This window comes from Heptranchias perlo, chromosome 38 (assembly GCF_035084215.1).
Source record: "Heptranchias perlo isolate sHepPer1 chromosome 38, sHepPer1.hap1, whole genome shotgun sequence".
Lineage (NCBI taxonomy): Eukaryota > Metazoa > Chordata > Chondrichthyes > Hexanchiformes > Hexanchidae > Heptranchias > Heptranchias perlo.
This window is the reverse complement of record NC_090362.1, coordinates 15968519-15983480: the sequence shown is the minus strand read 5'-3', so window position 1 is coordinate 15983480 and position 14962 is coordinate 15968519. Positions and strand designations below refer to the sequence as shown.

Sequence of the window (14962 nt, the reverse complement as noted above, 5' to 3'; positions counted from 1 at the left end):
CCTCCACCGCCCTTTCACATCAAAAATCCCGGCCAACGTTCCTCCCTCAGTCAACCCCACCCAAAATAAACCAGGCCATTCATTCGTCTGCGGTTTGTGGGATCTTGCTGTGCGCAAATTAGCTGCCACATTTGCCTACGTTAAAACCGGTGACTTCACGTCAAAAGTAGTTCCTTGCTTGTTAAACTCTTCGGGAAGTCCCGAGGATGTTGCAGGGCTACGGGGGGGGGGGAAGAGCAGGGGGAGCGGGACTAACTGGATTGTGCTTACAAGGAGCCGGCACAGGCTCGATGGGCTGAATGGCCGCCATCTGTGCTGTAATGATTCTATGTGATGAGACGTTATCTAAATGTAAGTCCTTTATTGATCAGTAGTGGTAACGATGCTGCGAGGATTTGATTAGCAGTGTGTATATGTTGTTTAAATCAGTGTGATGCCCTTCCGGGCTGACCAGCACTTTATGCAGTTGTCTCATCAGCCGCTCACTCCCGTCCCCCCCCCCACTGCCCCCCCCCCTGTCGAGCCCAGACTCTGAGTGGAGCTAACTGGCAGTTTGAACGGCTGAGACTGAACAAGAGCTGGAGGGCAGGTAGCTGATCAAACGGCTCGGGAGTGGTGCTCGGGAGTGGTGCTCGGGAGTGGTGCTCGGGAGTGGTGCTCGGGAGTGGTGCTCGGGAGTGGTGCTCGGGAGTGGTGCTCGGGAGTGGTGCTCGGGAGTGGTGCTCCTGAAGGTCACCTGGAATCACCCAGTTACTGTTGGTGTTGCAGCTGTGAGTTTGGAGCTCAAGGCATGATGTTGAGGAATTTTCACCCTGTGCGGAGCCCGTACTGTATCTGACCTGCGAGTAACCCATAGGCAGGAGTTAATCTGATTCACTTTTTCTGATTAATGCACTAGATGAATCTGATGGCCGTCGGAAGAGAGCCATCAGGTCAAAGGTAAGGAAAGGACTGTATCTTGCTTCTTGGGAGGGGTGGTACTATGATGCATCTCTCTCCCACTTTCCACCCTCCATAAACTTGAGCTCGTCCAAAACCCTGCCGCCCTGTATCCCGACTCGCACCGAGTCCCGTTCACCCATCACCCCCCCCCGTGCTCGCTGACCTACATTGGCCCCCAGTCCAACAACGCCTCGGTTTTAAAATTCTCATCCTCGTGTTCAAATCCCTCCGTGGCCCTCGCCCCCTCCTTAACTCTGTAACCTCCCTCAACCCTCCGAGATCTCTGCGCTCCTCCAGTTCTGGCCTCGTGCGCGTCCCCGACTTTAATCGCTGCACCGTTGGCGGCCGCACCTTCAGCTGCCTAGGCCCTAAGCTCTGGAATTCCCTCCCTAAACCTCTCTGCCTCTCTCTCCTCCATTTAGTCCTCATCACTTACATTGTCCATGCTTATCAAGCTCAGCCACCTATATTCGGTGGCCTTTTTAGGTGACACCTTTCTGTCTGCTCACTGTGATTGCCTTGGCAACGGGCATTGTTCTATGATCTTAAAATGCGAAGGATTCGAAAATGTCATTTCCACACCGCCTGAGGAAGGGGGAAGCCCCCGAAAGCTTGTGGGATTAAAAATAAAATTGTTGGACTATAACTTGGTGTTGTAAAATTGTTTACAATTGTCAACCCCAGTCCATCACCGGCATCTCCACATCACACCTATATCAGGCAAATGGCACTAACCATTTCCCATTACCATTGAATTCAATTACAAAGGTGCCACTTAGCATGCCTGCTATTTCGGGCCGTTGAATAAGCCATTCACACCTTGTTAAAGTAGGACTGTTCACCTGAGGAGCTGAACACCTCTGAGCCCTTTGTGTCTGCCCTTAATGCCCCAGGAACAGCTGGCCGAAGCCACCAGTCTCTGACGGCCTCCCAGAGTTGTTAAGAGTGCGTTTGACTGATGCCGATTTCAGGCAGCTTCAATCAGCTGTTCGCTAAATACAGACAATCTGTTGGCGTCCACTTAAATAAATCATCGTCCGATTTTGGATCGATTTGGCGTCGTGCAGCACAATCCCCACCGCATTTTAACTAGATTAGGGCTCTTGCATCCTTACCTCTTCAAAATCTCAGGCACTAGGGAGCCCGATGGATTTAGTGTCCGCCTCGTACAGCGGGCGAATCACGTTAATACGGACACGCCTGCTATATGTGGTGGGGACTGTATCGAGATAATATCATCCGTCCTGTGGACCGCGCACTGCTGATGTGGATTTTCCTCAATTCATTAGGTTTTTGTTTCTTTACAACACCGCGTCCATGCGTTTGAGAACAGTGAAACAGCGCAGTGTGCCTTGGTCTCCTCGGGTACAGTAAACCAACCTTCTGCACCCAGTTATCTCAGGATGCTAGTTATACTGCAGATACCAGCCGCAGACCTGCTCCTGTATGATGCAGTGCCGAGCTGACGCATCTAAATATTGATGCTGGCTTCACGTCGCACTCTGCCCAGAGACAAAGGAGCGCTGTGCAGGGCCCCAGGCGGAGAGCTGGTATCCAGAGAGTGTGGATTACAGTGTGCGAGTCTCCTGCCATCGAAAACACGTAGGGTTACGTTTTCCAACTGGTTTCCAGAGAAACTTTTGCACTGGGCTGGGGACGGACTCCCGGAGCTCACCACCGACCTCTTGGCTTTAATGCCCTTGAGAGACCTGAACCCACAGTCGCAGTTACACTCCACCTGTTTCGCACTGAAAACCGCTTTGCATCATTGTGAAAGCTGCAGTTCTATCGGCTGTTTTGGACCAGGAAACGCCCAATCTTGTGCTGGCTGTCTCATAGAGCATTTCAGCACAGAAACAGGCCATTTGGCCCATCAAGTCTGTGTTGGTGTTTTTTCCCCACATGATCCACTCGGTCTATTCCCACTCCCCGTACCTTTTACTGCTCCTTTTTGTCGTGTGACGATCTAATTCCCTTTATGGACATCGATGGATTGTGCCCGGAATTCTTTTGTTCTCTCGCGTAAAAGAAATTTCAGGGCTGCGCTTCACGTTTTGCTTTTCACTCGGTCGCTAGGTCGCTCAGTACGTCTCCAGGGCGGAAGAACTGAAGGCGCTGGTTGCCGTGAGCAACAGAGCTAACTTTGAGCAGGCCAAGTCAGCCAGAGACCTTCTGAAAGGTAAGAACTTTTCTGCTCAGAAAGCTGCTGCCGCCGTAGGTTTCAAATCTTGATTTTTATCTACATTGGTACTGCCGTGTAAATGAGCCATGTTGACAGAAGGCCCACACCTGGAGTACTGTGTTCAGTTCAGGGCACCGCACCTTAGGAAGGATATATTGGCCTTGGAGGGAGTGCAGCGCAGTTGGAATGGTACCTGGACTCCAAGGGTTAAATTACGAGGAGTGTTTACACAAACTAGGGTTGTATTCCCTGGAATTTAGAAGATTAAGGGGTCATTGGATCGAAGTTTTCAAGATATTAAGGGGAACCGATGGAGTAGATCGAGAGAAACCATTTCCGCTGGTTGGGGAGTCTAGGACATAACCTAAAAATTCAGGAGTGAAGTTAGGAAACACTTCTACCCGCAAAGGGTGGTAGAAGTTTGGAACTCTCTTCCGCAAATGGCAATTGATGCTAGCTCAATTGTTGATTTTAAATCTGAGATTGATAGATTTTTGTTAACCAAAGGTATTAAGGGATATGGCACTACGGCCAATATGGAGGTGGGCCACAGATCAGACATGATCTCATTGAATGGCGGAACAGTCTCGAGGGGCTGAATGGCCTCCTCCAGCACCTATCTTCCTGGGTTGATTCCTGATCTTCAGTGGGGTGCCACTAGGGGATGCCACAACCGCCACTGTCTGGGTTCGTCCATGAAGGATGGGCACCTGGGCAAAGGAAGAAACACTTGCATTTATATAGCGCCTTTCACAACCTCAGGACGTCCCCAAACCCCTTACAGCCAATGAAGTACTTTTGAAGCGTAGTCACTGTTGTAATGTAGGGAAACGGCAGATTGTGCACAGCAAGATCCCACAAACAGCAACGAAATAAATGATCAGAATCTATTTTGGGTGTTGATTGTGGGTTACATATTGCACAGGGCACCGGGGGGAACTCCCCTGCTCTTCTTCAAAATAGCGGCCGTGGAATCATTTATATCCACCTGAGGGGGTAGACTGGGCTTCAGTTTAACGTCTCATCCGAGAGACGGCACCTCCGACAGTGCGGCACTCCCTCAGTACTGCACTGGGAAGTGTCAGCCTAGATTTTGTGCTCAAGTCTCTGGAGTGGGACTTGAACCCACGACCGTCTGACTCAGAGGCGAGAGTGCTGCCCACTGAGCCACGGCTGACCCCTTGACGAGGGCGCGGTGACAGAGGACGGATGGTGCTTGTGGTACTGGAGCCCAGCACGGCCCAATGCCGTTAGCGGGAGAAGGGGAAGGTTTGGCACTCGCCCAACACAGCAAGCGAGCTTGAATGCCAGCCACCCCTGTAGATCGGGCATAGTGGTCTGATCTCCCGCACCCTGTACCCCCAGGAAACTGAAACGTCCGTGTTCCATTTTTGTTTCAGAGATGTCCTGTGATAAACCACGGCTTCTTGCTGCGCTGGAGATAGCTTCTGCTGCGGTCGCCAAGGTGAGACTGGCCCTTGGGTCGTCTGAATTTTAAACAAATAGAGCGTTGGATCGCGTTTGAGGCCTTATTTGGAATATTGTCATCGAATCGTAGAGCTATTCGGCCCATCGTGTCTGTGCTGGCTCTTTGAAAGAGCTATCCAATTAGTCCCACTCCCCCTGCTCTTTCCCCCGTAGCCCTGGAAATTTTTCCTTTTCAAGTATTTATCCAATTCCCTTTTGAAAGTTACTATTGAATCTGCTTCCACCGCCCTTTCAGGCCGTGAATTCCAGATCAATTGTACCAAGTTTTTGGGCATCCTACTCTGGTGGGCTGGAAGGATTCCAACAGGATTCTGGGATCTAGGTCTCCAGTCACCAGGAGAAACTGACATCTCTAAATATGTTTTCATTGGAGACAAAAGGTTGAAAGGGACACTTTTTTATAGTTTTTTTTTAAAAAATAAACTAACTACACCAAAGCGTCAGCCGAGATTTTGTGCTCGAGTCTCTGGAGTGGGACTTGAACCCACACCTTCCAATGAAGTCTTTCAGAAGGAGTTGGATAAATACCTACTGGGGTTGAAGATTATAGGGAATGGTGCAGACTGAGACCAAATGTTTCAGGGGATACGATGATTGGGTGTGCTGCTGACGCTGGGCAGAAGTGGGTGCTGCCTGGGGAGAGTAGCGGGCCAGAATTGAGCAATGGACGATTTCTGGAGCTTTACTTGAGATCTTTCACAGCTGAAGGAATGTTGATGCAGATCTTTCGGACAATTAAACAGGCGGTGTAGAGTATACGACGGGGTAGATTCTGCAAGTAAGAGGAGTGAGCTTGATGGGGGCTAAACTCCAGGGGGTGACCTGATAGAGGACTTTAAGATAATGAAAGGGTTTGATAGGGTAGACGTGGAGAAAATGTTTCCACTTGTGGGGGAGACCAAAACTAGAGGTCATAAATATAAAATAGTCGCTAATAGAGAATTCAGGAGAAACTTCTTTACCCAAAGAGTGGTAAGAATGTGGAACTCACAGGGAGTAGTTGAGGCAAATAACACAGGTGCATATAAGGGGAAGATAAGCACATGAGGGAGAAAGTAATAGAAGGGTAGGGATAGATGAAGTAGGGAGGGAGAAGGCTCATGTGGAAGATAAATGCTAGCAGAGACCAGTTGGGCCGAATGGCCTGTTTCTGTGCTGTAGTTTCAGTGTAACTCGATGTCGCCTCATTCTGTGCTTGCTTTTCTCCTGGTTCTCCGGCTCCGTCAATAGGAAGAAGAAGGTGATGATTCCATGGAAACCCTAGACCTTTACCAGCAGAGCCTCGGAGAGCTGTTGCTTATGCTGGCCGGTGAGTAGAGCTGGCCGGGGAGGGTCAGGGAGCATCACAAGGTCCACTCTGCAGTTTAGTTACTTGCCCACTGTTAGTATGGAATGCCCGGAGCCATGTTAGCAAAGTCTTGTTTGCTCAAGGTTGACAGAAAATGTAAGAAATTAAGACATTTTAGGGCGAACTCGAGCTGGGCACCGCACCTCAGGAAGGATATATTGGCCTTGGAGGGGGTGCAGCCCAGATTCACCAGAATGACATCGGGGCTAAAAGGGTTAAATTACGAGGACAGGTTGCATAGACTAGGCTTGTATTCCCTCGAATATGGAAGATTAAGAGGTGATCTAATTGAGGTGTTTAAGATGATTAAAGGATTTGATGGGGTAGATAGAGAGAAACTATTCCCTCTGGTGGGAGAGTCCAGAACAAGGGGGCATAACCTTAAAATTAGAGCTAGGGCGTTCAGGGGTGATGTCAGGAAGCACTTCTTCACACAAAGGGGAGTGGAAATCTGGAACTCTCTCCCCCAAAAAGCTGTTGAGGCTGGGGGTCAATTGAAAATTTCAAAACTGACATTGATAGATTTTTGTTGGGTAAGGGTATTAAGGGTTACAGATCCAAGGCGGGTAAATGGAGTTAAGATACAGATCAGCCATGATCTAATTGAGTAGCGGAACAGGCTCGAGGGGCTGAATGGCCTCCTCCTGTTTCTATGTTCCTAATCTGTCAACATACTGGGCAAAGGAATTTTGTATGGATGTGTTTGTTGGAAATGCACAGCAGGTTGGTGAACATGTGGAGGAGACAGACAGGTTAATGTCTCAGGTGGGACACTACACCGACCATGAAGGTCCTCGTTCATACTGGTGTATGGGTACCAGCAACTCTCCGATACCTTGCCTGGCATTGTGAACTTTGGCTGATGCGAAGTCCTGACCTGACATCCACTCATGCACATTTTCCTGTCTTGATTATGGATCACGTTCATGGATGCCGACCCAGACTGACTCGTCCCCCCACCCCCCCCCCAATCACAGCCCGTAGGCACGGACTGAGAAACATGAGCAGGAGTCGGCCATAAGGCCCCTCGAGCCTGAATCCTCCATTCGATCAGATCAGGGCTGATCTTCGACCTCAACTCCACTTTCCCACCCGATGCCCAGATCCCTTGATTCCCCTAGAGTCTAAAAAGTCTATCGATCTCAGCCACGAATATATTCAACGACTTAGCATCCACAGCCCTCTGGGGTAGAGAATTCCAAAGATTCACAACCCCCGGAGTGAAGAAATTCCTCCTCATCTCAGTCTTAAATGGCCGACCCCTTATCCTGAGACTATGCCCCCCGAGTTCTAGACTCTCCAGCCAGGGGAAGCAGCATCTCGGCATCTACCCTGTCAAACCCCCTCATAAAGTTATACGTCTCAATGAGATTAAGGTGCGTAGTAGCCTCACTGCTAGGCTGGTTGAGGTCAGAGTGACGTTACGCGGACCAGCGATCAAACCCGGGACCCGTGTGGCTCGGTTCTGCTGAACTTTGCTGTCATCTTTCCCTGTCAGAAACTGACTGTCCGGCTGTGCCTTTCCAGCACTTTGTGTTTTTTTTATGCCTTTTTAAAAAAAAAGCGGGCACCACAGGAACCATGTGACAACCACACAGGATGTGGAGCCGTCTTGAACTGATCATCAGTCTCACACTAACGACAGACTCTTTCTTGACCCAATTATAGCCGAGCCCCAGGGCAGAAGACGGGTGATTTTACACACGGAGGTGAGTGTGAAATCTGGCTTATCCTGCTCACAGGTTCAAAGCTAATTAGCTGATTGTATGGTCTTAGAATGAGGTCAAGAATTCATTGGATGTATGAAAGTTTGTTCAAATGTTTTTTTTCTGAACGAGAGAGGTGTTTATTTTTAAAACTGATATATATTATTTCCCCCCCCCCCATGATTTCCACAGATTAAAAACCTCATGAGCCGGGCTGAATACCTGAAGGAACAACTGAAGGTCAGGCTGATGTTTCGTTAATCTGGGGAGAGATGCAAAAAGCCGATGGTGGGGTCATCTAGTAATGTGCTGGCGAGCCGGGAGCTGGGCGTTGGCGAGCCGGAGCCGGAGTTGGGAGTTGGCGCTGGCGAGCCGGAGTTGGGAGTTGGCGCTGGCGAGCCGGAGCCGGGCGTTGGCGCTGGCGAGCCGGGCGTTGGCGCTGGCGAGCCGGAGCTGGGAGCCGGAGCCGGGAGTTGGGCGTTGGCGCTGGCGAGCCGGAGCTGGGCGTTGGCGCTGGCGAGCCGGAGTTGGGAGTTGGCGAGGCGGAGCTGGGCGTTGGCGCTGGCGAGGCAGAGCTGGGCGTTGGCGCTGGCGAGCCGGGAGCTGGGCGTTGGCGCTGGCGAGCCGGGAGCTGGATGTTGGCACTGGCGAGCCGGAGCTGGGCGTTGGCGCTGGTGAGCCGGAGCTGGCAACGTTAAGCAAACCTCAGCTGTGAGCTTTTCACTCGCGCTCAGCGTAACTGAGTCATTCCTCATAACAAAAGATATAAACAGGGTTAAAGGTGTTAAACTGGGCTGGAATCAAATGCCATTGATACGTTTTTCTTTCTCTCATCTTTTTCCCATCCTTCTTTCTCTTTCTCCCACTCTTTCACCCTCTCTTTCTTGCCCTCTCCCTCTCTTCCCCTTTCTCCCCCTCTCTTTCCCCCCCCCCCCCCTTTGCTGGTGCTCCCCCTCTCTCTTTTTCTTCCCCCCCCCCCCCCACCCTGGTGCTCCCCCTCTTTTTTTCTTTCCCCCCCCCCCCTGGCGCTCCCCCTCTTTTTTTCTTCCCCCCCCCCCCCCCCCACCACCTGGCGCTCCCCCTCTTTTTTTTCCTTCCCCCCCCCCCACCCCCCCAGGGCTCCCCCTCTCTCTTTTTTACTTCCTCCCCCCCCACACCCCCTGCTCCCCCTCTCTTTCCCCCCCCCCCCACCACCGTGCTCCCCCTCTCTCTTGGGGCCCACCCAGCTGTGAGATTTCCAATCCTTTTGTCTTGTGGCGATGGCGACGGGGCTGTCACAGCATGCACTGCAGTATTGAAAGTCCCCTATTAAAGCTACAGGTCCCACAGTGTTAACTGAGAGATCTCGCTGCTGCACTGAATGGTGGGCCAGCCCTGTCTCCACAACAATTAGCTGTTTTCCTCTCTGAAAAATTGATGATGGGAGTTACCAGAATTTCACCAGATAGGTGTGAAATTGTGATTTGAATACTGTTCCCTCAGCGCCCCCATCGTTGGTCCAGTTACTATGAGTAAGTTCTTTTCTCTGTGATGATGGGATAGATCAATGCTTCTCACACAAAACAGAGAAACCAGCGGCATGAGTCACATCAAAAGAGCAATAAGCAGATGTCGGCAGTTCTCTGTTGTATTGAATTTAACCCTAAGTTTTGAATTCATCCTGGCTGGAGTGGGGGATAATTATTGGATTCATCCCTAAGCTCAGAAGTTACAAACCCCGCCATGTCTTCCAGTTTTAAGTTTAATTTGACTTGTACAAAATTACTGCGACAGCGGGTTGCAGGGCGACTAGTACCTTTTTGAGGGAGGTTTGTCACTGAGGGAGTGCAACCAAGGTTCACCAGACTGATTTCCTGGGATGGCGGGATTGTCGTATGAGGAGAGATTGAGTATTCTCTGGAGTTTTGAAGAATGAGATGCGATCTCATTGAAACATACAAAACTCTTACAGGTCTCGACAGGGTAGATGCGGGGAGGATGTTTCCCCTGGCTGGGGAATCTAGAACCAGGGGGTCACAGTCTCAGAATAAAGGGTGGGCCATTTAGGACTGAGATGAGGAGGAATTTCTTCACTCAGAGGGTGGTGAATCTTTGGAATTCTCCACCCCAGAGGGCTGTGGAGGCTCAGTCATTGAGTACATTCAAAACAGAGAGCGATAGATTTCTAGATGTTAAAGGCATCAAGGGATATGGGGATGGTGCAGGAAAATGGCGTTGAGGTAGAAGATCAGCCATGATCTTGTTGAATGGCGGAGCAGGCTCGAGGGGCCGGATGGCCTACTCCTGCTCCTATTTCTTATGTTCTTATGCTATTCTGATAGTTCTGGAGACACCCGTCAGTTTTGACACTATTAACGAGTCCTTCATGTTCCCCTGGTTCAGCGAGTAACTGTCCCTGCCTGGTGTGGGACTGACCCAGGTCTCTGGGTTCACTGGTCCAGGCCAGAGCAGCCTAGAGCCTCTGCAGTTGGCCTCAGCACCCCTGGTCCAAGCAGGAGAACTATAACGACGGGTTTCCCCTGGTGGCTGTCCAGCGACCTCTGCTGGAAAGTGCAAGTGAGTGGACATTGGGCGAGGACAAGGATTCGGTCTGTGATGCCCCCCACAGTCAAATAGATCGCTTGAGCACTCGTAGTCTGGGCACACAGTGGAGGGAGCTGAAGTCTGAGGTTGCGACCCCTGACCCAGCTTGAGGACGAGGACTCACACTCACACCCAAGTGTGCATTTGCACACTGAGCTCAGCCATCATGGTACCTTGTAAAGTGTTTTTTTAAACCATTTTTTGTACCTTTTTTTCCATGTAGGTGCAGTTACGTCAAAGTGAATTTTATTTTTCCTTCCTCTTCAGATGCGAGAGTCTCAAAATGAAGCAGCTTCCATGGACCAGGATCCCTTTTCAGACTCCGTCAAAAGCAGTGAGTACACAAGGAACCTCTTCCCTTCCTACCTCTGTAACTTGGTGCAGCCTTAACATGTTCACGTGCAATTGGAGGCAGTGCAGAGAAGAGCCGCGAGGCTGATCCCTGGTGTCCCAGACACGAGACTGGCGAACCTTGACCCCTTCACCTTGAACAGGGGCAACTGAGAGTTGACATTTTTAGAGGCTGGGTTGGCATCGCTCTTGACTCTGAGTCAGAACATTGTGAGCTCGAAACCCGCTCCAGGACTTGTCTCCACTGACAGACCAGCACTGAGGGAGGGCTGCATTGTCTCAGGTGCTCGCCTTCAAGTTAGACATTGAACAGAGATCTCGGAGGGTTGTCAGGCTGGAGGAGGTTACAGAGATAGGGAGGGGGCGAGGCCATGGAGGGATTTGAACACGAGGATGAGAATTTTAAAATCGAGGCCTTGCCAGATTGGGAGTCAGTGTAGGTCAGCGAGCACAGGGGTGATGGGTGAACGGGACTTGGTGCGAGTTAGGATACGGGCAGCAGAGTTGTGATGAAATTCTGCTTAAACATAACCCGACCTTAGCAGACGGACACCTCTCGGGCGATGCCCAGTAGCCATGTCCACGTGTGCGATCGACAGAAGACAATACGTTGACTTATCCTCCCCTTTATGAATAGCTTATTAATTATTTCTGGGGCTCATAAAGGAAAATGGGACTGACTGCAGGACTGAAGGGGAGAAGGTAACTTCGTGACACAGGGGAAGCACTGCAGCTGAATCTAAACTGATTTATTCCTGATCATGATTATCTCTGCTGAGGTAAAACCTGTAGTGTTCAATTAAAATTGCCAGAGCACGAGTTCAACGGGAAAAACTAAGGGTGTTAATTAGCTCTCCGAATTCTCTTCTTTCTCTCTCTCTCTTTCTCTTTTTTTCTCTCTTTTTCTCTCTTTCTTTCTTTCTTTCTCTCTCTTTCTTTCTTTCTCTTTCTCTCATAACTGAGTTTTTTTTCCCTCCTGTTAATGTTCTCTCCCCCTCTTCTGAAGGCATGGGGTCTGTGCAGGGTTACAGCTCCACGGGGGGCTAGTCATCTCACCCAGGAGGATGTTCCTCATTCCACCAGCCTAGGCTGGAGGTTTTCAAACCCCTGCAAATATTGGCACCCTGAGGTACAGATCAGCCATGATCTAATTAAGTGACGGAAAAGACTCGAAGGGCTGAATGGCCTACTCCTGTTGCTATGAACCCTGCCCCCCCACCCCGACTCAGGATCACATTACTCCATCCCTAATCCATTGGCACTTGGGCCAATTGCAGTGCCCCGGCTGTGATCGTCTAACTCCACACAGACCGGTGATTTGAGTCTATGTCCCCCCCTGGTGTGTAAGGCTCGGCTCCTTGCCAGACTAACTGGGAAGCGCACGTGGGCAAAATGATCAGGGAAGGTCAGGATCCAGATCGGCTGTGATACTCCCCCCTTGGTCAAATAGCCTGCTGACACTCCATGTCTAGACTTGCACAAAAGGAATGGCCACAGGGTTGCAGTATTGCAGGCCTATGGAATCTGCATCATAGAGAGGAGGGAGGAGGGGGGTGGGGGGAGCGAGAGAGAGAGGAGGGAGGGGACAGATGGGGAGGGAGGGGAGAGAGAGAGAGAGAGAGAGAGAGAAGGGAGGGGACGGGACGGGGAGGGAGGGGACGGAACGGACGGACGGGGAGGGAGGGGACGGACGGACAGGGAGAGAGGGGACAGAGGGGAGCGAGGGGAGAGAGAGAGAGGAAGGAGGGGACAGACCGGGGTGGGGGAGGGGACAGACGGGGAGCGAGGAGAGAGAGAGGAGGGAGGGGAGAGAGAGAGGAGGTGGGGGGGGGACAGACGGGGAGCGAGGGGCGATAGGAGAAATCAGATTTATACCATATATACCAGGTCAGGAAATCCACTTCCCACCTTCCTGAGATTGTAGAACAATATTTAAGGGTTTTGGTCGCCAGACAAAATGCAGCCTTCAGGGGAACCGCACTGTCATTTTTTCTTAATACCAACCAGCTGCAAAATTGAATCTGCAGCTGTGCTTTAAATGGGAGAGGAAATCACGGTGGGCGGATGAGCCGTGCTTAAGCTGCAGATATTATCAGGCATTTGGAATTTCCTGATTTTTGCCAGTTAATCTTAAAAACCTCAACAATGTAAAATCAACCCCTTGGATCTTGGTGAAAATATGTTTTTTTTAAATGGTGCACGATAGTGGAGAGCATTTGTTTTCTATTTGAGATTTACTTTTGAAGTTGATTAATCATTTAACTTAGCCTTGGTGCAGTAGACTGGCCATAAGAGGACTGAACAACGGCTGTAACAACTTGCATTTATAAAGTGCCTTTAACATAGTAAAACATCCCCAAGGCGTTTCAGAGGAGCGTAAATCAGACCAAAATTTGACACCAAGCCAGAGAGAAAGACATTAGGACAAGTGACCAAAACTTTGGTCAAAGAGGTGGGTTTTAAGGAGCATCTTAAGAGGATAGAGAGGTTCAGGGAGAGAATTTCCAGATTGGGCCACGGTCTCGCACACCCGACATAATCTGGGTGAACGCTTGACGTGTGTGTGCGCAGCGGTGCAGCAGCCTGCGACCCTGCTCTTTCCCCCCCCCCTCCCCCATCCCAGGTGGGCTACAGTCCCTGCTTTTCTGGACCCGAGTTGTAGCACTGGCTCTAATTGGAAATAACTGCAATAGAGGACACGAGTGCACATCAAAAGCCTCCTCCCGCCCTCCCCCCACCTCCTTAACATCTGGACCATGTCAGTTCGTAAACTGCCTCGGTGGGGGTGGGGGGGAATTGTGTGTACCCTACAATGACTGACCTCTGACATTGTCTCACTCTCGGCATGACTGCTCATGGAACACTGACGCTTTGTGCCCAGGTCTGAATACGTCCACAATAGCCTGTGCCTCACTCTCCACTCTCCCCCGTACAAAGGATGCAGGTGTCAGTATGCGAACTTTGCTCAACTTTTAAAACAGAGGATGTTTATCTTCATTCAGGTGGGATTGTAATTTGTTTTTTTAATTTAATTCCTTTCCAACTTCTCTGACAGGAAGTCTTTTTTTTAAAAAAAAAAGGCATTTAAAACTGAATGATGTGGATTTTAAACAATCAGATCCCTGACCCAGGAGGAACTGTCTCTCCGTTGCGTCCTGATGGATGTACAGAGCGGGGTTCGATCCCCGCTCTGTGCTGAGTTAGCTGATCTCGGCCAGGGCGCTGTTGAGGCTGCTGTAAGCCGTATCCCCCTTGGCTCGGGGGGGGGGGGAACACTCTTGCTTCTGAGTCAGAAGTTTGTGGGTTCCAGTCCCACTCCAGAGACTTGAGCCCCATAAATCCAGGCTGACACTCCCAGTGCAGTACTGAGGGAGTGCTGTACTGTCGGAGGTGCCGTCTTTCGGATGAGGCGTTAAACCGAGGCCCCAGTCCGCCCTCTCGGGTGGACGCAAAAGATCCCTCTGCACTATTTTGAAGAAAAGCAGGGGAGTTCCCCCCACTGTTATGGCCAATATGTATCCCTCAACCAACATCACTTAAAACAGATGATCTGGTCATTATAACATTGTGGGAGCTTGCTGTGCGCAAATTGGCTGCCGCATTTCCTACATTACTATACTTCAAAAAGTACTTCATCGGCTGTAAAGCCCTTTGGAACGTCCTGAGGTCGGGACAGACGCTACAGAAATGCAAGCTCTTTTTCTCTTTATAATTATCGCCTGGAAGTGTGGCAGATGTGGGGGGGGTGGAATCGGCCAGGATGTCGTCTCCTCGTCACTATCTAGGCACCAGGTGACCACGGAATAAGGGTGACTGATCAAATGACCTGTCGGGGGCACACAGGATGTCCACTTGGCCCGGATTCTGGAGCGCTGCCAACCTTCATGGAGTCCCAGCGAGATTCCACACTCTCTGGCGAGGAGGGGAAGGAGCAGGGGAAAATAAATCTGGTTTTATCAAGGGGCCAATTTGTTGCTATTATGCTCAGCGCAGTACCAGTAAATCTTGTTTATAATATGTAATTAATGTGTCGTGTGACACAGTTTATATTTCCACTGCATAGAAGGCAAACATTGTAAGCCTTCTCGATTTACATGCTCACCGCAGTCTAAACACAGTGTTAAATGTGTGGTAAAATACAACTGGCAAGAGAGGTAGGACTAATAACACAGCAGATGAAAGGAATGAGAGGCCTGATGGGCTGAGAGGGGGTCATTTCTGGTACAAATTACAGGCAATAAGCTAAAGCAATAAAATGGCAGCAAAAGGCATGCGCTTTTAATATTCTCAGTCCTGCGAAGGGATAGGGTGGCCAGGACAGTGTGAGAGCAGTAATGACGCTGGCGGTTTAAATGGATGTTG

The 14962-nt window shown here is 50.4% G+C and overlaps 1 protein-coding gene across 2 annotated transcripts in view; it reads left to right on the top strand.

Annotated features, from left to right (window-relative positions):
* ulk3 (unc-51 like kinase 3) overlaps nucleotides 1-14962 on the top strand; it is a 39864-nt gene that overhangs the window by 17691 nt on the left and 7211 nt on the right. For both annotated transcript variants that reach the window (XR_010958641.1, XM_067973532.1), the window contains exons 9-15: nucleotides 899-939; nucleotides 3019-3121; nucleotides 4525-4589; nucleotides 5843-5921; nucleotides 7629-7669; nucleotides 7859-7906; nucleotides 10517-10583. Coding sequence is in view for 1 of the 2 variants with exons in the window: in XM_067973532.1 (XP_067829633.1) it covers nucleotides 899-939; nucleotides 3019-3121; nucleotides 4525-4589; nucleotides 5843-5921; nucleotides 7629-7669; nucleotides 7859-7906; nucleotides 10517-10583 (444 nt within the window). In the remaining variant the exon portion in view is untranslated. The remainder of the gene's footprint in view (nucleotides 1-898; nucleotides 940-3018; nucleotides 3122-4524; nucleotides 4590-5842; nucleotides 5922-7628; nucleotides 7670-7858; nucleotides 7907-10516; nucleotides 10584-14962) is intronic.